Source organism: Mirounga angustirostris, unplaced genomic scaffold, assembly GCF_029215605.1.
Source record: "Mirounga angustirostris isolate CCGP_5_RB_7025 unplaced genomic scaffold, mMirAng1.0.hap1 SCAF_17, whole genome shotgun sequence".
Taxonomy (NCBI): Eukaryota; Metazoa; Chordata; class Mammalia; order Carnivora; family Phocidae; genus Mirounga; species Mirounga angustirostris.
Window position 1 is genome coordinate 29,633,898 of NW_026991725.1, and position 25,819 is coordinate 29,659,716.

The following is a 25,819-nucleotide window of genomic DNA, read 5'->3' on the forward strand; positions in this document are numbered from 1 at the left end:
CCACCTCTCCTGTGCCCAGCCCTCACCGCCAATAGATTGTGATTTGTCCTTATCAACCACTGGGAAGGTAGGTTGCCATTGTTATCTCCAAAGCACAGATAAGAAAGGAGGCTTAAGAGAGAAGTTGAGTAACTTGGCCACACAACTAAGAAATGGTAGAGGGAGGACTCTCACCCAGCTCTAATTCTAGTTGGAGGGCTGGCATAGTTCGGTGGTGGAGCAAGTGGGGTTTGGAGCCAGGAATCCTTAGGCACCCCTGGATGAATAAAATCTTAAAAAGAAAAAGAAAAGATGACTGGCTATATTATTATAGTTTGGGCTAATTCTCCCTTCCCAATCCAGTCAGATCTCTGTTTTTAACTTCTCTCTGAGACTGGAGTGAGGGCCTTTCTTTTTTCTTTTCTTTTCTTTTTTTGAGAGCCTTTCTTGTTTCAACCCCAGATGTATCCCTACTTGGCAGCTGACTGAAATCATCCAACTAGTACGAATGCAGCCCTTTCTCTCAAAACTGGAATCGCTAATGTTCTCTTGGGTTCTGTTATAGGAATGCTGGTTCTCCCCACTCTCTTTTTAAAAATGGATTTAAAGGGTTTTTAATTATTGATTTGTCAATGATACCTCAATAAAGCTGGACAAAAATAAAGCTTTGACAAAATAATGCATTTAAAAAACCCCCAAATGTTGTTATACACATAGTTTACAGTTTAAATAATATGAAATGAAATGGTGAGGAAACCTAATGACCCACAGCATTTTCTTGCCGCCCCCCCACCCCCATCCCCACCCTCCTGAGCCAGCTCACCGGGGCTGGTTACTTCTAGCTGAATCTTCTGGTGCTTATCCGCACCTATCTTGCGCTTCTAGCTCTTGATTTATCCATTTTAGACACTGTCTACCGACTTCCTAATACCACAGACAAGAAGTTAGTTCTTTAACAACCCAGTCCATTCTTGGGGTTTAGTTATGTCACTCTTTCAAGATAACTGATAGTGTTTACAGAATTGTGACTGTGTAAATATTGTTCACTGCCGAGCTTCCTCATGTACTCTGATTATGATCGTTTCCATCCCTGACCCCCAGAACGTTTCCGTTCTTCTCCTCCTTCTGTGCTACTTGCCATTAGCACTCCTCTGGTCCCCTCCAGTGCTCTGGCTGGTACTTAGCCTTCCCGTGCCCTCCAGCTACCTCCTCCACCTGTCCCACAGCTGCCACCCTGGAACCTTCCCTCACTGCTTCCTGGGTTGGCCTTTTCCTGGCTCCCTTCTCTTCCTGCTTTCTTGACTCTCTCTCTCTGCTGGAGCTCATCGCAGTTAAGAATCCCTATCGAATATTAAAGAACAGAATGGTCTGGGGACCTGCTCATGATAGTAATTATACGTTTAGTAGCTACGAATTGGGAAAAAAAATACACAAGGCCCCCAAATTATCATGAAGGCACTCCTGCTCCTAAGTGAGTTTGTGTTTTACTTAACCACAATAGCATCTATGAATGTGTGAAAGCCTGTTCCAAGTTTAGGCTTAAGGGTTTGTTCAATCTAGCTTCAGTCTCTCATCCTCCATTTGCCACCTCGCCTCCTTGTCTTGCGGTAAGACAACCTCCCTCTTAACTTTCAACCCAGTCCCTGTGCTTTAACCGAACTTAAGTACTGGTTTAAGGCCTGACCTCGCGTGTGCACGTGACCACGGCTGGCCAATCAGAAATCTCCTCTTCCCAGAGGTAGCGTGCAAGCAGACCAACCAGAGGCATTTTGAGGATGGGTTTTCCTCTACATCGGTGTAGAGCTGGAATTACTAATGACCATCTTTGCAGCCTTGGGGCTTGCATCCTTCAGAGCCTGAAGCCAGAGGAAAGCACAGTTGAGGAACAGATGGGGAAAGGATGACGCTGTTTGAGCCCTAGATGCAGCCAGCTTTAAGCACTTAGGCTTCCCGGGTATATGAGCTGCTCCACTGTATGCCATTTTTGGTTCAAGCATACTTTAGTTGGATTTCTTTCACTTGGAGCATAAAGAACAGAGACTGATATATTTGTCTTTGTGAACTTGGTCAAGTTATACAAGCAGTGTATATATTCATGTATCCTGACCTACAGCTTACAGCGACACTAGGTTCCCTATCCCTCTGCTTTTGTCAGCCTGAGCCTGAGATAGCTTGACATTGAATAGTCCCATTTAGGGACGGGAGGAAGCAACTTAGCATGAGTCACTGGCCTAAAATATACTTTCCACCCACATGCCCCGTGCCTGGAATTCGGTGGTGATGGTGGCATTCTCTAGGGTTAATCCTGGCCCTCTTCAAGTGGTACTCCTTTGGAGTGCAAAGTATGTGGGGAAAGGCAGCAATTAAGGTAGAACATCTGGGGCCGGTTCTGCTTTTGCCCTGAAAGCTGACAAAAGAGACGATGACAGGGGCCGGAGGCCTTGTGGAGCCTTGGGGGCTCTGATGGTGAATCTCACTGTTCTTCAAATTGTCCGAAGTCCATGCAGATCCCTGACTAGGGCTGTGCCTTTAGACAGCCTCGCTCTTAGGACATTTCAGGCAATGAGAATCTTTCTAGTTTCAAAAGGCCTCAAGAGAAAGAAATTTCATTACCTTTTTTTTTTTTAAGATTTATTTATTTGGGCAGGGGAGGGGCAGAGGGAGTGAGAGAATCCTCAAGCAGACTCCCCGCTGAGTGTGGAGCCCCACACAGGCTGATCCCAGGACCTTGAGATCATGACCTCAGCCAAAACCAAGAGTGGGTCGCGGAACCAGCTGAGCCACCCAGGTGCCCCTCACTACCCTGGTTTGATGTTTAACTTGTAGAAGCCCTTTCTTGTGGAGGTTCCTATGGGAAGCAGTGGATACAGGATTCAGTGTAGACAGATCTAGGTACAAATCCCAGCTCCTAATGGCATAGTCCCTTTGCAGCTTCTGGGGCAAACTCAGCACTATGTGCTGACCTTTAGGAGGTCAGTCTGTATTTCAAAAGGAAATCATATGTGGAGAGTGAAGAAATGGTTTAAAATCCACCCAGTAAGATTCCTGAGTCATCGCTGCGGGCAGGGCCTGGTACTAGGTATTGGGGAGAGGAAGGAGATGTGATTCTTGCCTTGTCAGGGTTCCTGCCCTAACAGAGAACTGCGGTGGGGCTTTCACATTGATGGACTATCTTTCCCTCTGCTCCATTTACAGGGGACACCTAAAAGAGAGGGGCCTTGTACATAACCTCTAAACCAGGGCTCGGTCCCATCCCAGGATAGAGAGGATTATTGGCTCTCCCTACAGCCACACTCTTGCTTTGTCTCCCTGTGGGCAGAGTGTACTTCCTGTCCCCTGGCCCGGGGCTTGACCATGTGACTTGCTTTGGCCCATGGAATGGGCAGAAATGAAAGTGTGATCGTTCTGTGTCTGGGCTTGAAGAGGTCCAATGAAGTTTCTGCTTCGCCTCTTATTATGCTTCCTTCCGGTAGCCTCTTCAGCTGGGGCCCCAGAACCAACACAGGTGGAAAAGAGCTAGCCCCGCCGATCTGCAGACCAGCAGTGAGAAGCAGCACTGACCCAGCCGGCAGAGCATTCGAGTACAGCTGTACCGGCCATCCTGCGAGAATCGGTGTTCCAGTCCGCTGAGTTTGGGGATGGTTTATCAGTTAGCATTGTTGTAGCGAAGGATAACCAGTGCACGTACTCACTCCTTCATTAGGCTATAGGTTCAGTCGCAGTAGAGACCCAACACAACAGTGTGGTAGATAAAAAAGCAGCTCCTTGATCTCTGATATAATCATCTGGTTAAGGACTGTAGTCCAGGGCTGGTTTGGCGGTTCGCATGTCAGGGAGCCAGGCGCCTTCTATTTGACGGCTCCACCATTCTGGGGTGTCGCCCTCATCCACGTGAGGTCTTTATGCTGTTCACAGGTTGAGGTCTTCATTTCCCTTGGCCCTGCAAGCTGGAACCCTCCACAGCGGGCGCCGAACCTTCTCCAACACTAGCCTTGAACACACAAAGCTCCGCCTTGAAGCCCCATTCCCACTTCGGCTTCAGGCCTCCAGGACTTTAACTCTTGAAGGAGTGTGCTCCCCTCCCCATCCCCCAGGTCTCAACAACATCTCCTCCCCACTAGGACCTCAGGAGCCAGAGCTGGTCGTGCCTGGCGCTCCCCAGGACTGAGAGGCCCTGACTTCCATGGGGGCGGCTGGCTGCCAGCCGGCGTGAGCCTTCGGGACTCCAAGGGTAAGAATCCAGTGGTGCCTTCTGGTCCTCTTCAGTCGGCTCTGCCCTGCCTCTCCCACCCTCCAATCCCTGTTGACCTCCAGTCCTGAAGAAGCCAGAGAACCTCTGCTCCACCGCCTCCCGGCTCTCTTTGCCCTACTGCAGTAGTTTGGTGAGCATCAGAAGGCTTGTTAGAGGGGCGCCTGGGTGGCTCAGTTGGTTAAGCGACTGCCTTCGGCTCAGGTCATGATCCTGGAGTCCCAGGATGGAGTCCTGCATCGGGCTCCCTGCTTGGCAGGGAGTCTGCTTCTCCCTCTGACCCTCTCCCCTCTCATGCTCTCTCTCATTGTCTCTCTCAAATCAACCAATCAATCAATCAATCTTAAAAAATAGCCTTGTTAGAATGGTCCCTCTCTTTCGGAGACCAGCTCAGGAGGGGTGGGCATGTGGGTTTCGAGGGCGACAGATTCTTTCTCTAAATGCTAGCCAGGCTCCTCTTCTTCATTCAGCCTTGCTTGGCCCTTGAAGACTTGAACAAACACTAACATAGTTTCAAGCAGCTCATGGCCGCCTCCCGAGTAGAACCCAAGCCTCCATTCAAGTGCCTGCCTCAAAAGCTCAAGGCTGTCTAAAGAATTTGCTGCTTATTCCAGGGACACCTGAGGATAGGGCCCTTGTATCCCAGCTTCCGGGAGAGGGTAAGAGCCTAACTTTGATAAGTGCCAGTTAGCAAGCCCAGGTGGTTTCATACGGGCCAACCCACCGTCCTGCTTTTTGTAGTTTTTCACTTCTGATTATAGAGTCCCCAGTCATTCCCTTCCCTATTCCCTCAGTCTCCCTGTGAAATACCCAGTCACCTCTGTACTGGCCCCAGTTAAGTTCCGGTCACGTTGAGCCCTTTTCCCTGTACTACAGCAGTCCCATATTCCCTGTAGTACTGCAGTCCCGTATTCCCCGTACTACAGCAGTTCCGTATTCCCTGTACTACAGCAGTCCCGTATTCCATGTACTACAGCAGTCCTTTATTACTGACTGAGATCTGTCTGGACCACTTTCAGTGGTGTCTGGTTTGGTTTATTTTCAACAGGGGAGATGCACAGGATCAGCCTTTTAAATTTAATTAATCTGTTTATTTTTCAGGATCAGTCTTTTAAATAAGCATCTCAGGGATGTTTGAGTTTCGAGGTTCAAAGACCATATTTTGAGAAATTGTGTTTCCCTATGGATACCTTTTCTCTGGCAGCCCTTTTGAATGAGGGCTGTGTTTCCTCAGATACCTCATTGCCCATAGTCCATCCAGCTCTCATTCCAGTGAGAACACTCCAGAGACCAAACTAAGAATCAACTCCCGGTGCTTCTCCAGTCACCTCTGGGGACGACTGCATGTCATCAGTATCCAGTATCTGGTACCTCACCTGCTGCCCAGCTAGAATGACACCTTTCTAGGTTTCTGACTTAGCTAGCTCTCCACCATGTTACTCCTTGTAGACACCACCCCCCTTTTAAAAAGACTTGAACACCCACCCATTTGTTGGATAGTGTTGGTTGGCTTTTGACACCCACTTCTATCCCTTTCTTTGCAGGTGCTAGAAGCCCATGAACCACATTTCACAGATTCCCTTGACAGCAGAGTTCTGCCAATAAAATGTACCTGTGTGAAATCTGGAAGGTGGAAGCCACTCTCTCCTCCTCTGCAGAGCAGACACGCAGGCTGCACGCTGGACTCCATATTCCCCCACTGGTCACCGGGCTTGGGACTGTGGGGGGGATGCTGCTGTGACCTCAGCAGTCTGTTGAGCGGTGGCAGCAGCTTTGAATCTATGGAAAGCAGCTGTAACCTGAAAGCTAGTGATGTGATCCCCCCGCCCCCGACATTCACCACCGCTAGCCCCCCAGTGATGAGCACCAATTATGTTTATGGACATCCGTCATGACCTGAGCTGAGACCAAGAGTTGAATGTTTAACCAACCTAACCACCCAGGCGCCGCAGGAGTGGAGGAATTTTTGCCTTTTCCGCAGACTGCGCCACATTATCCCTTGGAATCATGCAGCCATGATCTGTGTTGGGTGAGGAAGGTGGTGGTAGGTTTGGCGCTGGGCTGCGCTGGCGAGAGCCAAGCCGCACACGTCTGACCCTCAGTGGGGTCAGGAGAGGCTAGGGCGGTACATGCATGCGAATGGGTAAATGACCCCACCAGTATGTTTTCTGAAATAAAGGCCTGAGGAGGGCAGTCTTGGGTAATTACTGCTCTCACACATTCTTCTTTACCCTAGACCTCAGCCCCTCCCTCCCTGCTAGCTACCCAAGGGTTGGGATTTTTTTTTTTTAAGAAAACAAACCCAAAACACCCCAATGTGAATTATCCACGGGCTTGTAAGGGTGAAGAGCCCTCTACTTGCCAAGACAGGGCACACATTTTGTGCATGAGTTTGAGCACTTGGGAAGAAAGACAGGGCTTAGCTCTACAGTGGAGCTAGGCTCAGTGATCCAAATATTCTGGCAATGCCGAAGACCTTACGAGAGGGGCCAGAAATAGATGGTCCTCTCTGGGCAGGAGGTCAAGCGTGTTGTGAATAGCTGGTCCTTGGTGAGCCAGGGGAGAGAGCACCAGAATAAACTGCTAATTGATTTAAGAGTCTACATCCCCTGAATATATGTTTTCCAGTTTCCAGAGACTGATTTGATCAGGGAAACGAGGGAAAGATGCCCCTACCCATCCTCCTTTGCCCACACTGCTCTTGTGGAAGTATACTGGCTCCCACAAGGGATTCTAGCTTTAGTCCTGCTCCTCACGCCTGTGGCCCCTGTTCCCTGGATAGACATGTTTAACTAGTTCCATTTTAATTCCTTACCACATGGCTAGAATTGGTTATGAATTTATACATTTTAATACGAGAAAAATAAGTCTTTTACAAGCAATGCTGAGAAGCCAATATCAGAAGATAAACTTTGTAGGTGACCTGAGGCAGGATGGGCTCACTCAATGACGATCTCGGGGACAGTGTCGCTCTCGTCACCCAGCTCTTCACCGGTGGAATCTGTGAACTGACGCTTCTCTGCCAGGTCTTCACTTCTCGCTCTGCGAAAAGAATACCAAAGGCTTTTACTCTGCAGAGGAACAATTCAACTTTTCATAATTTACTCATTTGAGGTAAGAATTGTCAGTCAGGTACCCTAGTTCCTTGTTGAAAATCTCATCCTCATCAGAAGAATCCCTGTCATGCAGCTTCTGTGCCATGTTTTTCTTGCGTGTGGCATTGAGAGGTCTGTACATGTCCCGAAGCCAAAGTGGCCGCCTCCTCCAGAAAAAGCCCTCCTAGAAAACAGAAAGGACGATGATAATTCTGCATTTCCCCTGCACTCTCCAGCCACAGGACTTTACCCTGCTCAGATTTACCTGACTCTCACTTTCTGTTGAGCATCTCTTCCACAGCAGAGATCGAAAGAAGCCCCTTGGAGGAAACACACACGCAGACAATTAGTGATTCATGCCATTTCCTTTGCCTCTCACAATGTGCATCTCTGGTCTTATTAGGACACCTCTGTCCATAATCACAGGAAGCAAAATCCCCACAGACCTGGGATCTTGAAAATAATCCCATGCATGCTGGGCTTCCAGAATTTTCCCATGTCTGTCTGTAATGGCCCCACAATGTTGGAGATGTTTCTATGTGGCTCGGCATGGAGTATAGGCAGGATTTTCATCCTGCTCACCTGGGCCCTTGGCCAAGTGCAGTGAACAAACCGTGCAACCGCACGGCAGAAGCACCTTTCTCTCCGGAAGTATTTTACATTGGTCTCCTATGCGCTTAGTCTCATAGGCATCATTTGCTGGGGAGGGGGAAGGAGAGGTGCTTCTATTTTCCTAGCTGCTTTATCCTGCAAGTTGAATTGTACCAGGAAAATGCCTGAGTCCAACCAGCAAAGATATCTAGCTCACTGACTTTCACACTGCAGGCTGTCACTGATGAGTGAGTGAGTCGTGAAATCAGCTTAAAGGTCACAACCAGCACTAAAATACAAAATATTCTTTTTGAATACAAACAATGTAGAGAAAGAGTGTATAGGAAGTTTGTCTTAGAAACTGCTTATGTCTCTACAGTATGTGTGTACTGAATTGTGACATAAAATGTAGCCTGCAGCCCAAGAACAGTGTAATCAGAGGAGGAGTGCCCAAATGGAAAGGAACCATCTTCCGACACTCACTAGCAGTATGACCATGGGGCAATTTACCTTCCCTTTCTCCTTCTCCATTTCCTTATTATAAAAGGAAAAGACAAACTATTATCTAAGGCCTCTCCCAGTTACAATTCTATGGGATCTGGACAAAGGGAATGGAGAGTGGGGGCTCGAAAACCAGGAGGAGGAGGAGGGAAAAGTTTTCCTGCCACTTTACAGGAAGGAGTCCTATAACCTGCCTTCCATCAGCCTTGAAGACTAGCCCTCTTAGCCCAAGACTTTGTGGCCCTCCCTATCCTTTCCCCAGAGCCTCCGAGAAGGGCCTCCAGCCAGGCCTGATGCTCACTACCAGCAGGAACCAACATCTCCCCACCTCCACCCTCTTTCTTTAAAGGACTGGTGACAGCAGATGCTCTCTGCCAGTCTCATTCTAACTCAGGTTTGGCTGGGGAGCTAATTTTGCTGGATCCAGGCAGAGCATTAGGCCAAATAAGTATTCTTTCTGCCTTTGGTGGTGTCCTGGGCGTAAAACAAGGGGATTGAAATAGAGAGGAGTTCTAAAATCTAGTTCTAAAATTCTACTTTAACAATTGTCAGACTCATATTTACCTTGAGCTTCCTTCTTTACCTTCCTTGGATGCTCTTCTGTGAGAATAAATCTGTTTTGGAAGAAAACGTGATCACAGTTACCCATCTTGATGACCACTGCCTCCAAATCTTTATTCATTCCTTTGTATTTTAAGTCTTATCTAGCCAGTGAGATGATAACTTTTTTGAGGACAGGAATTCGGTTTGCTTAATAGTCCTTTGACTCTTCCACTGTACCTAACTTGGGATCTTGTGTGTAGTTGGCAATACATCTTATTGACGGTTTTAGATGACATTCAACAGGTCATGCCTAATAAAAATTCTTAGAGGTAGGAAAAGAAGATATAAGTATCTACTAGAAACCTAAGCAGCAGCATTGTTTAAAGTCAAGGACAAGAGTGGGATGCCTATTATTCCTGCTATTATTCATCATTGTTGATGAGGTCCTAATCAGTGCAATAGGAAAAATGAAGTATTGGAAAGGAAGAAACAAAACATATTTGCATATGAAATTATGCACAACCTAAAAGGCCCAAGAGAATCAACTAAAATTTTACTGAAGTATGAGAAGTCAATAAGATGGCTAGATACAAAATCAAGAGCTCAGCATGCAAACCACAATAGCTTTCCTACCTTCCGCAAATAACTAATCAACAAATGGAAGAATGATCTCGTTTACAATATCAATAAAAGGCATAAAGTACCTAGGAAAAAACTTATAGCAAAGAATGGGTAAGACGAGATGAAAATATTAAAACTCTCCTGAAGGACATTAAGAAGAAATGAATATATGATGTGAGATACCGTGTTCCTAGAATATTGCAAAGATGTCAGTTCTCCTCAAAATAACCTACAAATTCAAAACAATCCTATTCAAATCTCAAGATAGTTGTTTTGTGTTTTTTTTTAACAAAAACTGGCCAGCTGACATTTGGTGGCGAAAATATGCAAGCCTAGCTATGAAATGTATGAAAAAGAAGACCAAAGAGCAGGAGCTTACCCTACCAGACATCAAAATATGTTATTATAAGGCAACTGGGATTAAGTACATAGTGTGAGACTGGTACAGGGAAAGAAAACTGGATTGATAGAGTCCAGATAAAAATAGTATTTTAGATCAGTGAAGAATGAATGAACCATTCAATAAAAGATTTTAAAGTAACTGGACCTTTACGTAGGGAGAAAAAAAAGTTAGATCCCTTACCTCAACCATACCAAAAAACAAAACAGATTCTATACATATTAAAAACTATAAATAACAACAAACGTTATAAGGGCATAGAAGAAAACAGTATAGAGTCAACAAAGGCCTCGTTAACAAAACCCACATCCCAGAAGGCGTGAGGAGAGGACTGGCAGATAGGTCCTTGCCCATCATTCATAGTCCTTGCCCCCTTCACCCTCCCTGGATTGTTGGTCTTCCTATTGATTTATAAAACTGTCTTCATAGTAAATACAGTAATCCTTTCAGGGGCTTTCATTGAATTTCAGTGCTTCAAATATTTGCCAGTGTTTTCATCTTTAAGGAGACAGAACACGTGGAACCAGAGCACAGGGTCTGCAGTCAGGCAGAACGGGTTCTGCTTTGGGTTTTGCCACTGGGACCTTCAGCTCATCCTCTTTTAGTTATCAAAGAGGGATGGTACTATCGTCATCACAGGATTGTGGGGATTAAATCAGATATGGAAAATTCTTCTTCCTATGCTTGGCATACACCAGGGCCAAGTTTGCTAATGGTATCACAGACACCATTGGATGGATGATCAAATCTATCAAAGGTTTCTGCCTGTGGTGTCAGGTCAGAAAGCTCTTTCCCACCACCAGATGATGAAAATATTGCTTCTGTTTTCTTCTAATAGTTTTCTGGGTTCTTTTCTTTTTTTACATTTACTGAAATATGTTTTAAGGTGAGGAATGGGTATCTGCTGTTATTTTCCTCCCAAATAATGACGCAGTTGTTCTCTTACCATTCATTTATTTTCTTCCGCTGGTTTGAATACTAAAAGGTAACATTTCAGAAGTCCTAATAACACATGGGTCTGTCTATTGCTGGACTCTGTATGCTACTTCAAATAAATATTAGGCTGCCTTATTCCTCATTGTGAAATTGACATAATGCCTCATCTCTCTTCCTATGAACACTATTATTGTCTACTAAAGGAAAAACACTGCATGGTCTCTGTCCTCGAAAAGCTTACCATCAAAGTAGGGAGGCAAAATAATGAAACCACATAAATACGAACACAAGGTTAAGAAATTAAAAACAGCAATAGGAATTTATAGAACTTCCCTAAAAACCAAAGGCCACATGCCACCTGAAGATGCAGAGGGTACTATCTGGACAATGGCCAATGATTTATCTTCCCAGAGACCTTGGTAAGCTGACTCCACGCCAGTTCCTACCCTCCTGGGCTCAGAAATCAGACTCTGTCCTCATCAAAAGCGAACTCACTTCTTCCTACAGAGGCAATCTCACTTTATCAATGCCCCAGGATTGATCAAAATCAGAATGCCAGGTTATGACTTGACAATGAGAAACGTATCTGTTCCACAGATAGGGCATCTGTGTCTACATGATTGGGAATTACCTCCCGTGGACACAGGCCTCCGTGGCACACTGAAGCACAATCAGAAGGCTACTTGGTGAGAAGAGAAATTAGAAGGAAAGTAACCAGCTGAATCCAGTGTTTCATGGAAAGGACTGAAGTAGCCAGATCCATCCATCTCCCCCACAGGCACAGCCTCACTAGTGGGCCTGACTTTCATCTGCTGCCTGAGGTGCCGTCCCTACTCTTGGGCAAGCCTAGGATGGGCACTGCCCATATTGGGCTCTTCTTCACCATTTCTATGTTTTTACCACTGACCAACCTTCCTGAAGACAGACATGTTTCTCTTTAACAGTTAATATATCCAGTCAGGTTTTACTCAAGTCTGATAAACCAGGAAGCCACTTGATCCTTACATATCTCTGCTCTGCTCCATGTGTTGACCTTGGTGTTTCTCTCTTGGGGAACTGCCTTTTAAAAAATTGTTTACCTTATTTTTGTTATCAGGGGAGGGGAATGCATCACTGTAGACCCTAAGAAATGGTGACAAATCTCACAGAAGGACTAGGACCACGAGCGCTGGAGTATTCAGGGAAGGCTTTATGGAGAAAGATGAACTTCAGTTGGCTTTTGAGAGATTCCTGGTACTGCCACAGGCAGAGCAGATTAAGGGAATTTCAGATGGGCAAAGTCACCGACAGAAACAGGAATGGGCATGGGGTGACTAGGGTGTGGTGAGGGGCTGCTTTGGTTAGAATGGAGGCCTGTCACAGCAGTAGAAAAGGTAGATAAGGCAAATTAGGTTGGTTGGGTAGGATAGAGTCAAGACTGTCAACTTGTTAAATCATTCTTTTAAAAATGTTAGCACCTGCCTGTTGGGAAAAGTAAGAAGTCATTATAAGATTGAAGAAAAGGTAAACAGACAAGCTCCAGGAACAGGCGACTATAAATATGACACGCTTTGGAGGAGTCTGATGCAGGATTTTAGCTGCAGTGTTTTAACTGAACCTAGTCACATAACACCTTTCACAGTGGAGGAGAAAGCTGCTAAGTAAATCTAATTAATCAACAAGATGACATTCTTATCTGTAAGCCATGTCCTTTCTTCTAGGATGACTGATAGCTCCAGGAGGGTGGAGACTCTCTCTCTCATCATTTCAGCCAAGGAAAGAAATCAGTGGTTGTCTGAGAGTCACTGGTGAGTACATCTAATCAACATAATTTTGAGTTGAAGAAATGTTACTATCATGTCAACTCTGGCCTTCCTAAACTTAATGTCTCAGAACAGTCTAATGGCTTGTTGCCTTGGTTACAATCCACAGATCTCCTGTCAGTGGGGTTCCTTTAAAATTCCCTGGAATATACTTTGCAAAAAGAGAACAAAGCATATCTCAGTCCTCCCGACTGAAGAGGAGCATCAAGTAGTAGTAGGTGGGAAAGTGGCTTTGATTTTCAGTTTGTGGGTTCTGAATCTATTATAAAGATAGAAGATACTCTGGAAATCTAAATTAACAGTTGTCCTTACCTCGATGAGACAGAAAACTATAATCAAAATCATCACTACTACAGTCACAGATATTGCCAAGATGAGTTTGTTGTTATAGCCATAACCTGGAACTTCTTTTGTGAGCTAAAAAAATAAAGAATAATTTTTTTTAGAAAACAAAGAGACAAGATGAAAGCTAGCTATTCTTCAGCTACTCTAAAATAGACCCCATTCTTTCAGATGAGTGGCTTACAGGTTCTTAAGGAACACACCAAATCTAATGTGTTATGTAATCTTACCATTAGCATTTTCTTCAAAATTTTATCTATCTTGTATGTTAGGTCCCCTTCTCATCTACCCTGGGGATAGTGGCACTGTTCTCTAAATGAGCAAAGTGGCAGATCACTGTCTTAGCCAACGTTACCTGGCCAAGACAAGACCCAGACTAGGAGCCCCCTGGCCTATGTGCTTGGGTGCTTTCATGGCACGTCCTAAACTGACTCAAAGTCCAGATCCCATGTTTTAGGAGTTGTCCTCACCTCACTGGACTCCTGCCCTTTCTGTTCACTCTGGACTCCTGTGCTCTCATTGATGTAGTTCTCAGTCTTCCATTGGTCCGTATCCCACTCTGCCTTGGACACCTTTACTTCTTGCTGCTCACTGAGAAGCTTCATCAGGAGGCCTGTTCTGGAGATGAGCTTGGCACAGGCCAGTTGCACGTGGCTCTCAGAGCAGTCCATTTTCAAAGTCCGGATAACGTGAGAAATGAGCCTTCTCACGTCGTTGTTCGGGATGAGGGACCATAGCTGCTGGTTTAGCTGAATTTCAAAGAGGTCACCTGGGGCTGAGAGCTTCGACCCAGTGAAGCCTGTGGGCTTCGGGGGCAATCCAGTGCCCACGCTGTGGTATATCCGTCGTGATTCATTGGTTTGTTTAACAGTTGACATAAAGTTGCCTGTGGTGGCCACAGAATATGCACTGGAAAGATTCTTATGGTTCCTGAATGCAGGGAGGGTTTGTTCTGGCACAGTCATGTTTCTTGTAGAAACAGGTTTCTCAAAAACATTCTGTGCAGTAGTGTTTTCTATAGTAGTGTTTTCTCTAAAAGGTTCTGAAAGAATAAGTAATTCTGGAAAAGGATTTTCCTGAGAACTCAGTTCTCCTGAAGATGGAAAAGCCTCCCGTGAAGGGGAATTTATGAGGCTCCTGATGGCAGAGAACGGAGGCCTCTTTGCAAGCATCAGCCTATTACTGATAGGACTTCCCTTTCTGAATTTTCGACTCAGCTTGGCCTTGGGTGCTCTGTGGACCCCACGCGAGCGAGTTTTATGAAAGAGGTACTTTTTTCTGGAATGTGAGACTGGTTTAGAAGCCTTCATATTCCTAACTCTAGCATTTGCATCCTCTAAAACAAAAATGGTGTCGGTTAAGGCTTTTGATTTGTTTTTCACCTCAGGTAGGGATTTTGGAGGAGTGGAGGCAGAAGGCCTGCCCAAGGAGTACTGTTTCAGAAAAGAAGAGACTGCTGCCTTGTGCTCCTTTATGAATGAAGGCTCCGTATTAAAGGAGTCTCCCACTAATTTCCTGGGCCTCTGCGCCATGTGAAGCTGCTCCAGCTCCCTTGGGGACGGTCTACTGAGCCTTCTTTCTTTGGCCATATTCTCCACAAATGGCTGGGCATTCTGTTTCCCCTGGTTTCTCTGATTGCGCCTTTGTTTGAGGTACCTTTTCTGTAGGCCCTTTGGGCCCTTGATAACCTGCTTTACTCTCAGAAACTTTTTCCCTACACTCTCAGCCTTGGTGAGGCTCTTTTCCTGTGCTTGGGCAGTTTCCAATTTCTTTGGAAAGATTTGGCGTTTGAATTTGGGACCGAAAAGGCCGGAACGTATAAGCATGGCAGTTTTTTCTTTCTTTTTCACCTCATCAATTTTTTCTTGAATTTCTGCATCTAACAAATTTTCTAGAAAATGGAGTTTCCTCAGTTTATTTTTGTAAGTTGAACTGTTGGGTCCAGGTTTAAGAAAAGGGTTCCCTGTGTTGTTTGTCAAGGGACCCATGGGCTTGTCTCCGTCTTGCACATTTGAAAACAGAAGTTTAATGAATGGTAATAATGTTGATTCTACATCTTCTAGATTTCCCTCTGAGAAATAAGGCAATATGTAATTCAGCGCACTAATAACATCACTTTCATCATTAAAGTCTAGCTGCTCATTCATAAAGGCTAAACTGAAGTGATTTTTATCTGAGGATGGCTTCTCTGGCTCAATTGTCAGCTCAGTACTGGTGCTCTTCTTCCGGGATTTCAATACCTTCATGAATGATCCTTCTGCACTCCTTATAGATACTTCTTCATCTGTCAACAAAAAAGAGACTAGTTTTGACAATGAAAGACTGATAGTACAGCTTTTTGTCAGTCCACAGTCATACATCCCAAATAAATTAAGAACCAACAAATATTTGAGTACCATTTAGAGAGGAGACAAACTCAAACTTGAATCTATGATTGGCAACAACAAAAGGAGAAAAGGGTATTTTTTGAAAAAGCAGCTATGTACTCAGAACCTTCCATAGTGTGAATAACTGTATTTGGGATTATTCCATGGGTCCCCAAGGCTCGATTGTGCAGTACTCAAAAAAAGTCAAGGCTGGAAGACACTCAGCTAAACTGTGTGCAGATCTAATGTGACTCCTGGCATTCATATACCCCATCCTGTCCTGCTTCAGATGCTTCCTCCTTCCACTCTTCAGCATGCTTGTGTTCTTGCTGCCATCGCAGATGCCCATGACAACACCCACTGTTAGCAGGTCCTCATCTGGACATGCCCTCTCTACCCACCCACCAATTCCTTTGCTTGGTCCCTGCTCCCGTATATTGCAGCTCACATAACATAAGCTCTAAACAGAAAAAAACCCACTATGTCCACCCTGGCTCTTTGCTTACATTTGGGCAGGGATCTGGGGTCTAGGTGAAGAGATTTCCCAGGTGTGAGAGATAGGTCAATGTGGAATGTTCAATAAATCAATGGAATGATACTTGAGGTTTTAAAATGCGGAAGGGATAAAGAATCTTTTGCCAGATGCCTACTTCACTTTCATTTCTAATATTTCCAGCTTTATTTACGGAACTGTCCAGAGCTTCCAACTACCTGAAGGTCAAGTGTACAGCTTGTGTAGACTGCACAGCATTGTGCTGCTGGGTTTCTTTTCCAGAAGAATTGGAAGTATTTTTAGTGGTGGTGGTGAGGGTCAGAGGAGGTCACGGGAAAGGAGGAGCAACAGGCTTGCAGAGAGTGCAAAATGAGACACTTGAGTGCTAGGCTACAGCCCTTAACACCTCTGATCACAGTTTTCCTCACCTGTAAAAGGAGATTAAACATGCCTATTCTTTCCACCTCTAAGGGAGAAGGGAGCAATATAATTGGTAAAAAATTGTTTTGAAAAATAAGCAACACTGTACTTACAGAAGTAGCAAAGTACTATTTCTGATGTACCCTAGATCATTGATAAGGACCCGTATTCCATCTATCCAAGGGCAAAAGCACATTTTGGAAGTCATCAAGTTAGTGCCAATAAAACATAGTATACAGAAAAATTCTTAAAAGCCCCTGAGTGTTTTTGGACAGAAAAGCTTAAGATTCAGAACAAGTTCAGAGTTGGACAATCCAAGAATAGAAGAGCCCTCTCTATCCATTAGAAGGTAGCAGCTTCTGGTTAGGGAACAGAAAGTCTCAGCCTCTGAATAAAACTTTTTTTATAAATCAGCATTACTTTTACTCTTATATTACTTGTAAAAATAAAATAAACAAAAATGTATCTTTACCTGTCCTATAGGACAAAGGGCACCTGAGATCTAATGCATATAAAATCAGTTTACAGGGGCGTCTGGGTGGCTCAGTTGGTTAAGCGACTGCCTCTGGCTCAGGTCATGATCCTGGGGTCCTGGGATCGAGCCCCGCATCAGGCTCCCTGCTCAGCCGGAAGCCTGCTTCTCCCTCTCCCACTCCCCCTACTTGTGTTCCCCCTCACGCTGTCTCTCTCTCTCTCTCAATTAAATAAATAAATAAAATATTTTTAAAAAATCAGTTTACAAACTGTGATGCACTATATGAACTAGTTTTCATTTGGGGGTAATTAATTTAATAACATAACTGAGAATCTGACTTTTAACAAAAGAATAGTTCTTAGAAATTTAGAGATCTGAGGAGTGTTTGGGTGGCTCAAGCATACAACTCTTGGTTTTGGCTCAGGTCATGATCTCAAGGTCACGGGATCGAGCCCCACGTTGGGCTCCACACTCAGCAGGGAGTCTGCTTGAGATTCTCTCCCTCTGCCCCTCCCTCGACTCACGTGCTCTCTCTCTCTCAAAATAAATAAATAAATCTTTTTTTAAAAAAGAGAGATTTAGGGATTTGACTCTGAATGAATAAAAATAATGCAATGACATCATTAGTTAAAAATTTTATCATTGTTGATTAAAAATAAAAAAACATAAATAAAATAAAAATTAAAAAATTTATCATGAGGCAATTCAGACTCACCACAATGTGTGGCATTTGTCAGACATTCACTGTCACAATGCAGCTTGACTGTCTTGCAGACAACCTCAATATTATTTTTGAATTGGCAGAGACAGCAGGCCATATGGCTAGGTAAAATCCTATAAATGGAAACACAGAGAATTAAATTAGTGCTAAAGGACTTACTTGAGTAGGCATGCCAAGGGCATCACAGGGCTGTGCAAAAAGGAATTCTTGAGGCATGTGGCCTGGATGTTTGGGTAGGGACCAGTTGGCCAATTGCTGCTCTTGAGTATTGTAAGTAAACAGAAGGACCGAGGTGTCCAACAGAAAGGTAAGGATGGTAGGGGGGATGGTGTGCCTAGAATCAGATAAAGATGAGAACTGGGTGACGCTGATCTGTAGTTTAGTTCAGAAGTATCTCCTTCCACCCCAAAAGTCTCACTCTGGGTTGAGAGCACACAGGAAGAGGGTAGACTTCTAAGAAGAGTCTGAGTAAGTCTGAAATATGACCCATACTGAAGATAGAAAGCAATCAATCAAAACTGACCCATAATCTACACAGATATTACCATTAGCAGACAAGGACATTTAAAAAGTTGTTGTAACTGGGGTGCCTGGGTGGCGCAGTCATTTAAACATCTGACTCTTGGTTTCAGCTCAGGTCATGATCTCAGGGTCGTGAGATCAAGCCCCACACTGGGCTCCTAGCTCAGCGTGGAGTCTGCTTGAGATTCTCTCTCCCTCTCCCTCTCCCTCTGCCCCACCCGCTCATGCTCTCTCTCTAATAAATAAATCTTTTAAAAAAAGTTATAACTGTATTTCATATGTTAAAAAAAACCCAGACTAAAAAACCCATGCCTCTACTTAACTCAGTGAGTTGTACAACAACTTCAAGTGGCCTAATATATGTGTACTTAGAGTGAATGAAGGAGAGGAAATAGAAGACATTTTGAAAAAATAATAGCCTAAAATTTCCCAAACAGGCAAACCCAATAAACCCACAAAACCGAGAAGGTCAATAAACTCTAAGCACAAGAAACATGGACAATTGGGGTGCCTAGGTGGCTCAGTCGTTAAGCGTCTGTCTTCAGCTCAGGTCATGATCCCAGGGCCCTGGGATCGAGCCCCGCATCGGGCTCCCTGTTTGGCGGGAAGCCTGCTTCTCTCTCTCGCACTCCCCCTGCTTGTGTTCCCTTTCTCGCTGTGTCTCTCTGTGTCAAATAAATAAATAAAAAATCTTAAAAAAAAAAAAAAGAAACATGTACAAAACTACATGAATGCACATCATAATCAAACTGCTCAAAACCATCAATAAAGAGAACATCTTAAAAGCAGCCAAAGGAAAAAACAACACACACAACATATAGAGAAACAAAGATAATAATGACAACATATTTCTTGTTGGAAATAATGGAACTCAGTCTTTAAAGCAGTGAAGAGGAGAGGGGACCCAACAACTATCAACCTAATATTCTATATTCAGATCTCTCAAAAGCAAAAGCAAAACAAAGACTATCTGAGACTTGCAAAAGCTGAAAGAATTCATCACTAGTAGACTTACACTGTAGAAATGCTAAAGGAAATATTTTTAAGTGGAAGGAAAATGATACCAGATGGAAATGTGGATCCACATAAAAGAATGAGGAACAGTAGAACTGGTAACTACATAGGTAAATATATAAGATTTTTCTTACTATTTAAATATCCAAATACAATGTGATTTCACTTATATGTAGAATCTTTAAAAAAAAAACAAACAACAAATGAACAAACAACAACAACAACAAAGAGAGAAACACACTCATAAATATGGAGAACAAACTGGTGGTTGCTAAAGCAGAGAGGATGGGGATATGGTCAAAATAGCTGAAAAGGATTAAGAGGTACAAACTTCCAGTTACAAAATAAATAAGTCACCGGATGAAAAGTATAATGTAGGGAATACAGTCAATAATACTGTAATACATTTATTGTGGTTAGCATTTCAAAATGTATGTAATTGTTGAATCACTATGTTGTACATCTGAAACTAATTTAATATTACATCAACTATACTTCAATAAGAGAGTTAACTTATTGGTTAAACAAAAAACATAATATGGTGTGATGTTTATAAGTAAAAGTAGGGGCACCTGGGTGGCTCAGTCATTAAGCGTCTGCCTTCGGCTCAGGTCACGATCCCAGGGACCTGGGATCAAGCCCCGCGTCGGGCTCCCTGCTCAGCAGGAAGCCTGCTTCTCCCTCTCCCACTCCCCCTGCTTGTGTTCCCTCTCTGGCTGTCTCTCTCTATCAAATCAATAAATAAAATCTTTATTAAAAAAAAAAGTAAAATGTATGAAAACAATAGCACAAAGGCCAGGAGGGGGAAAATGGCAGTATACTATGTATTGTAAGGTTCTTATACCAATCACGCAATCATATAATATAATATGAAGATAGACTGTGATAAGTTAAAGATGAACACTACAAACCATTAAGCAACTACTATAATAACAAAACCTGAGTTGTAACTAATTAGTCAACAAATAAAATAATAAAATGTACTCAGTCAATCCAAAAGCAGGAAGAAAAAGAAAAAAAAAAAAAAAAGAAACAAAGAACAGATGGGACACATAGAAAATATTAGACAGTAGCTTTAAATGTAATCATATATATACTTACATTAAATATAAAAGGTATAATCACCCTAATTAAAAGATAGAGTTGTCACACCAGATAAAAAAGCACAAGCCCAAACTACATGCTGTCTACAAGAATGATCTTCAACAGAAAGATACAAGTAGGTTAAAAGTATGGAAAAAATTATGCTATGCTAACACTAATCAAAATAGACCTTGAGTGGTTATATTACTATAAGACAAAGTCAATTTCAGCAAAGAATATTACCAAGGATAAAGGAGGTTATTCCATCATGATAGAAATGTCAACTAATAAAAAAGACATAACCTAAATATTTATGCATCTGATAAAAGAACTTCAAAATAGATTAAGGAGAATGGCAAAGAGAAACAAATACATACACAATTATAGTTGGAGATTTCAATACCCCTCTCTCAATAATTGACAGAAAAAAAATATAAAAAATCAGTAAAGATATTATACCCGACTTGAACACTATCAACCTACTTGATCTAATTGATATTTATAGATCACCCAAAATCAGAATACACGTTTTTTTCAAGTAGACACATAATATTTACCAAAATAGACCATATTCTCATCTATTACCAGAATACATGGATATAAAACAAGACTCAATAAGTTTAAAAGGATTTCAGTTATTCAACACATGTTCTGTGACCACAATGGAATTAAATTAGAAATTAACAGATTTGAAAAATCTCCAAATATTTGGAAACGAAACAATACATTTCTAAGTAACCCTGTGGGTAAAATAAAGCAAAAGGGAAATTAAGAACTATGTTTTTTACTGACTGAAACTGAAAACATGTCAACATGTGGGATGTTGCTAACACAGTGTTCAGCTTCCCCAGCGTCCACTTTTAAGAAACTAGAAAAAGAAAATTAATCACTGAGTAAGGAGAATAAATAGCATAATAAAGATCAAGGCAGAAATAAAATGGAAAACAGAAAAATAGGTCAGTGAAATGAAAAGACAGTTTTTAGAGAAGGTAAATAAAATTGATATACCTCTAACCATATTGATCAAGAAAAGACAAGAGAAGACACAAATTATCAATAACAGAAACGAGAGGGGTGACATCAATACAAATTCTACATATATTCAAAGGATGATAAGGGAATATTATAAACTAATTCATGTCAATAAATTCAAAATGAAATGGACAGAGTCCTTAAAGACATAAACTACTCAAAAATAAATATGTAACTTAAATAGCACTATTAAAGAAATAGAGTGTGTAGTTTACAACCTTCTCACATAGAAAGCTTCAAACCCACATGCTTCACTGGTGAATTCTACCAAACATTTAAGGAAGAAATAATGCCAATTCTACACACACTCTACCAAAGAACTGAAGAGAAGGGAAAACTTCCCAACTCATTTTTAAGGCCAACTTTTGCTTTATCCAAACTAGACAAAGACATTACAAGAAAAGAAAACAACAGACCAATATCTCTCATGAGCACAGATGCAAACTTCTAAACAAAATTTTACTATATCAAATCCAACAATATATGAAAAGATGCTAGCTACATTATGAAGTGGGGTTTATCTCAGGATTGCAAGATTGGTTTATATTTGAAAATCAATGTAATTTACCCAAGTTAATAAACTAAAAAAATTATACAATCATTGTAATAGATGGAGAACAAGTATCTGACAAATCTAACATCCATTCCTGATTACCAATTTAAAAAAAAAGAAGCCCTTGGCAAACTGGGACAGAAGGAAACTTCATCTTGATAAGAGACTTCTACAGAAAAATCCCGAACACCATATTTAATAGTGAAAGACAAATGCTTTCTCTCCAAGATCAGGACAAAGGAAAGGAAGTCTTCTCTCATTACTTCTATTTGATAGTGCACTGAAGGTTCCAGTCAGTGCAATACAGCAAGAAAAAGAAAGAAAAGGTATTCAAAATGGAAAGGAAGAAGCAAAACTATCTTTATTTGCAGATAAAATGATCATCTATGGAGAAAACCTGATGGAATCTATAAAAAGGTTACTAGAAGTAATAAACGAGTTTATCAAGTTTGCAGGAAAAAGATCAATATACAAAAAATTAATTTATCTCTAATACCTAGCACTAAACAATTAGAAATTGAAATTTAAAAAAATATTACTTATAATAGCATCAAAAGTATAAAATACTTAGAAAAGTCTGAAGAGATGTAAAAGGCTTACACACTGAAAACTATAAAATATTCCTGGGAAAAATTAAAGAACACCTAAATACATGAAGAGACATAAAGCGTTCATGGATCAGAAGATTCAATATTGTTAAGATGTCAATTCTCCCCAAATTGATTTACAGATAAAAATCCCACCAGACTTGTCTGTACAAATTGGCAAGCTAATGCTAAAATTCATATGGAAATGTAAAGCTCCTAGAATAGCCAAAGAGCTTTGAAAAAGAAGACAAAATTGGAGGACTAACACTACCAGATTACAAGACTTATGAGGCTACACTTTCAAGACTTTGTGATATTAGTATAAATTTAGACAAACAGATCAAAGAAACAGAATAGAAAGTCCAGAAGGAAAGAGATAGGAACAACTTATTTTCAGGTTCCAAGGCAGCTGAGTGGAGAAAGGATAGTCTTTCCAACAAATGGTGCTGGAACAACTGGACATCCATATGCAAAAAAGCAAACATCAATCCAAACCATATACAGAAATGAACTCAAATGGGTTCAAAGATCCAAATATAAAACCTAAAACTATAAGCGTCTCAAAGAAAACACAGGAGACCTTGTGTTGGGCAAGATTTCTTAAGATATGACACCATAAGGATAGCCTACCAAAAAAAATGGATAAATTGGACACCATCAAAATTAAGAATTTCTATCTCGCAAAAGACACTCTTAAGAGAATGAAAATACGAGCTACAAAATGGGAGAAAATACTTAGTAAATTACATATTTGATAGAGGACTTGTTTCCAGAATATATAAAGAACTCTCAAAATGCAATAATAATATAGCCAAAAGACAAGCATACGAAAAGATATCTGACATCAATAATTAGAAAGGAAATGCAAATAAAAGCCACAGAGATGCCACTATACACCTATTCAACTGTCTACAATTAAAAACACTTACTATAGCAAGTATTAGCAAAAATGTGAAGAAAATGGAAACCTCATACATTGCTGGTGGGAATGTAAAATGGTACAACCACTGTGGAAAATAATTTTTTAAAAACTTAAACACAGGGCGCCTGGGTGGCTCAGTTGGTTAAGCGACTGCCTTCGGCTCAGGTCATGATCCTGGAGTCCCGGGATCGAGTCCCGCATCGGGCTCCCTGCTCGGCAGGGAGTCTGCTTCTCCCTCTGACCCTCCTCCCTCTCATGCTCTCTGTCTCTCATTCTCTCTCTCTCAAATAAATAAATAAAATCTTAAAAAAAAAAAAAAAAAAAAAAAAAAAAAAAAACTTAAACACACACTTACCATATGAACCAGCCATCCACTTCCAGGTATTTACCCCAAGAGAAATGGAAGTATGTATCCATACAAAGACTTGTACACACATAGAAGCTTTATTTTTAATAGCCGAAAATTAGAACAAATCAAATGTTCATCAATGGTGAGCAGATAAATTGTGGCATATCCATATAATGGAATACTATTCAGCAATAAAAATGAATTATTGATATACATAACAACATGGATGAATCAAAATAATTATGATGAATGAAAGACGCCAGTTAGAAAAGAGTACTTACCACATGATTCCATTTATATAACATTCTAGAAAATGCAAGCTAATTTTTAGTAACAGAAAGCAGATCTATGATTACTACCCAAAGCAATCTACAGATTTAATACAATCCCTATCAAAATTCCAATAGCATTTTTCACAGAACTAGAACAAACAATCATAAAATTTGTATGAACCACAAAAGACCCTGAATAACCATAGCAATCTTGAAAAAGAAAAACAAAACTGGAGATATCACAATCCCAGAATTCAAGTTATATTACACAGCTGTAGTAATCAAAACAGTATGGTACTGGCACAAAAATAGACACATAGATCAATGGAACAGAATAGAAAGCCTGGAAGCAAACTTAAAATTATATGGTAATTAATCTTCGACAAAGGAAGCAAGAATATGCAATGAGAAAGACAGTCTCTTCAAAAAATGTTGTTGGGAAAACTGGACAACTGCGTGCAAGAGAATGAAACTGGACCACTTTCTTACACCATTTACAAAAGTAAACTCAAAACGGATTAAGGACCTAAATGTGAGACCTAAAACCATAAAAATCCTAGAAGAGAGCACACGCAGTAATTTCTCTGATATTGGCTTTAACAACATCTTTCTAAATATGTCTCCTGAGGCAAGGGGAACAAAAGCAAAAGTAAACTATTGGGACTAATCAAAATAAAAAGCTTCTGCATAGTAAAGGAAACAATCAACAAAACTAAAAGACAACCTGTTGAATGGGAGAAGATATTTGCAAGTGACATATTCAATAAAGGTTTAGTATCCAAAATATATAAAGAATTTATACAACTCAACACCAAAAAACCCCCAAATAATCCAATTTAAAGTGGGCAGAAGACATGAACAGACATTTCTCCAAAGAGGACACACAGAGGCACCTGGGTGGTTCAGTCGATGAAACGTCCACCTTCAGCTCAGGTCACGATCTCAGGGTCCTGGAATCGAGCCCCACATAGGCTCCCTGCTCAGTGGGGAGTCTGCTTCTCCCTCTCCCTCTGCCTCTCCCCCCGCTTGTGCTCTCTCCCAAATAAATAAATAAAATCTTTTTTTTTTTTTTTTTAAAGAAGACCTACAGATGGGGCCAACAGACACAGGAAAAGATGTTCAACATCACTCATCATCAGGAAAATGCAAATCAAAACCACAATGAGATATCAACCTCACATCTGTCAGAATGGCTAAAATAAAAAACACAAACAACAAATTCTAGTGAGGATATGGAGAAATAGGAACCTTAGGCACTGTTGGTGGGAATGCAAACTGATGCAGCCACTGAGGAAGACAGTATGGAGTTCTATAACTCACAAAATTAAAAACAGAACTACTCTATAATCCAGTAATTATACTTCTGGGTATTTAACCAAAGAATACAAAAACACTAATTCAAAGGGATACACGCACCTCTATGTTTATTGCAGCATTATTTATAATAGCCAAATTATGGAAGTAACCTAAGTGTCCATTGATAGATAAATGGATAAAGAAGAGATTCATATATATAAATTATGGAATATTATTCAGCCATAAAAAAGAATGAACTCTTGCCATCTGCAACAACATGGATGGAGCTAGAGAGTACAATGTAAGTGAAGTAAGTCAGTCAGAGAAAGTCAAATACCATATGATTTCACTCATATGTGAAATTTAAGAAACCAAAAATATGAGCAAAGGGAAAAAAAGAGCAAGAAAGAGAGAGACGAATCGAGAAAGAGAGAGACAAATCAAGGAACAGACTCTTAATTCTAGGGAACAAACTGATGGATACCAGAGAGGACAGGGGGTGGGAGGATAGGTGAAATAGGTAAGTGCATCAAAATTTAAAAATTAAAAACTTCTGGTCTTCAGAGATAGAACAGAATGAAGACAAACCACAACCTGGGAGAAATTTGCTGAACACCTATCTGAGAGAAAGGACTTTTTCCAGAATATATAACAT

General features: G+C 41.6%; 1 protein-coding gene and 1 long non-coding RNA gene across 5 annotated transcripts in view; one reads left to right on the forward strand and one right to left on the reverse strand.

The window, feature by feature from the left end:
• Positions 1-3,340: 3,340 nt before the first annotated feature.
• LOC135362996 (uncharacterized) overlaps positions 3,341-25,819 on the forward strand; it is a 58,051-nt gene continuing 35,572 nt past the window's right edge. For both annotated transcript variants that reach the window (XR_010408631.1, XR_010408632.1), the window contains exons 1-3: positions 3,341-4,361; positions 5,773-7,342; positions 12,616-12,702. This is a non-coding gene — a long non-coding RNA (uncharacterized LOC135362996). The remainder of the gene's footprint in view (positions 4,362-5,772; positions 7,343-12,615; positions 12,703-25,819) is intronic.
• Positions 7,108-25,819, reverse strand: part of LOC123842581 (leucine-rich repeat-containing protein 37A2-like) — a 46,497-nt gene continuing 27,785 nt past the window's right edge. For all 3 annotated transcript variants that reach the window (XM_064583028.1, XM_064583027.1, XM_064583026.1), the window contains 7 exons: positions 17,529-17,647; positions 13,530-15,343; positions 13,030-13,134; positions 8,980-9,029; positions 7,589-7,643; positions 7,365-7,507; positions 7,108-7,270 (listed from right to left, as the gene is read on the reverse strand). In XM_064583028.1, the coding sequence (XP_064439098.1) occupies positions 7,168-7,270; positions 7,365-7,507; positions 7,589-7,643; positions 8,980-9,029; positions 13,030-13,134; positions 13,530-15,343; positions 17,529-17,647 (2,389 nt within the window). In that variant the 3' untranslated portion in view covers positions 7,108-7,167. The remainder of the gene's footprint in view (positions 7,271-7,364; positions 7,508-7,588; positions 7,644-8,979; positions 9,030-13,029; positions 13,135-13,529; positions 15,344-17,528; positions 17,648-25,819) is intronic.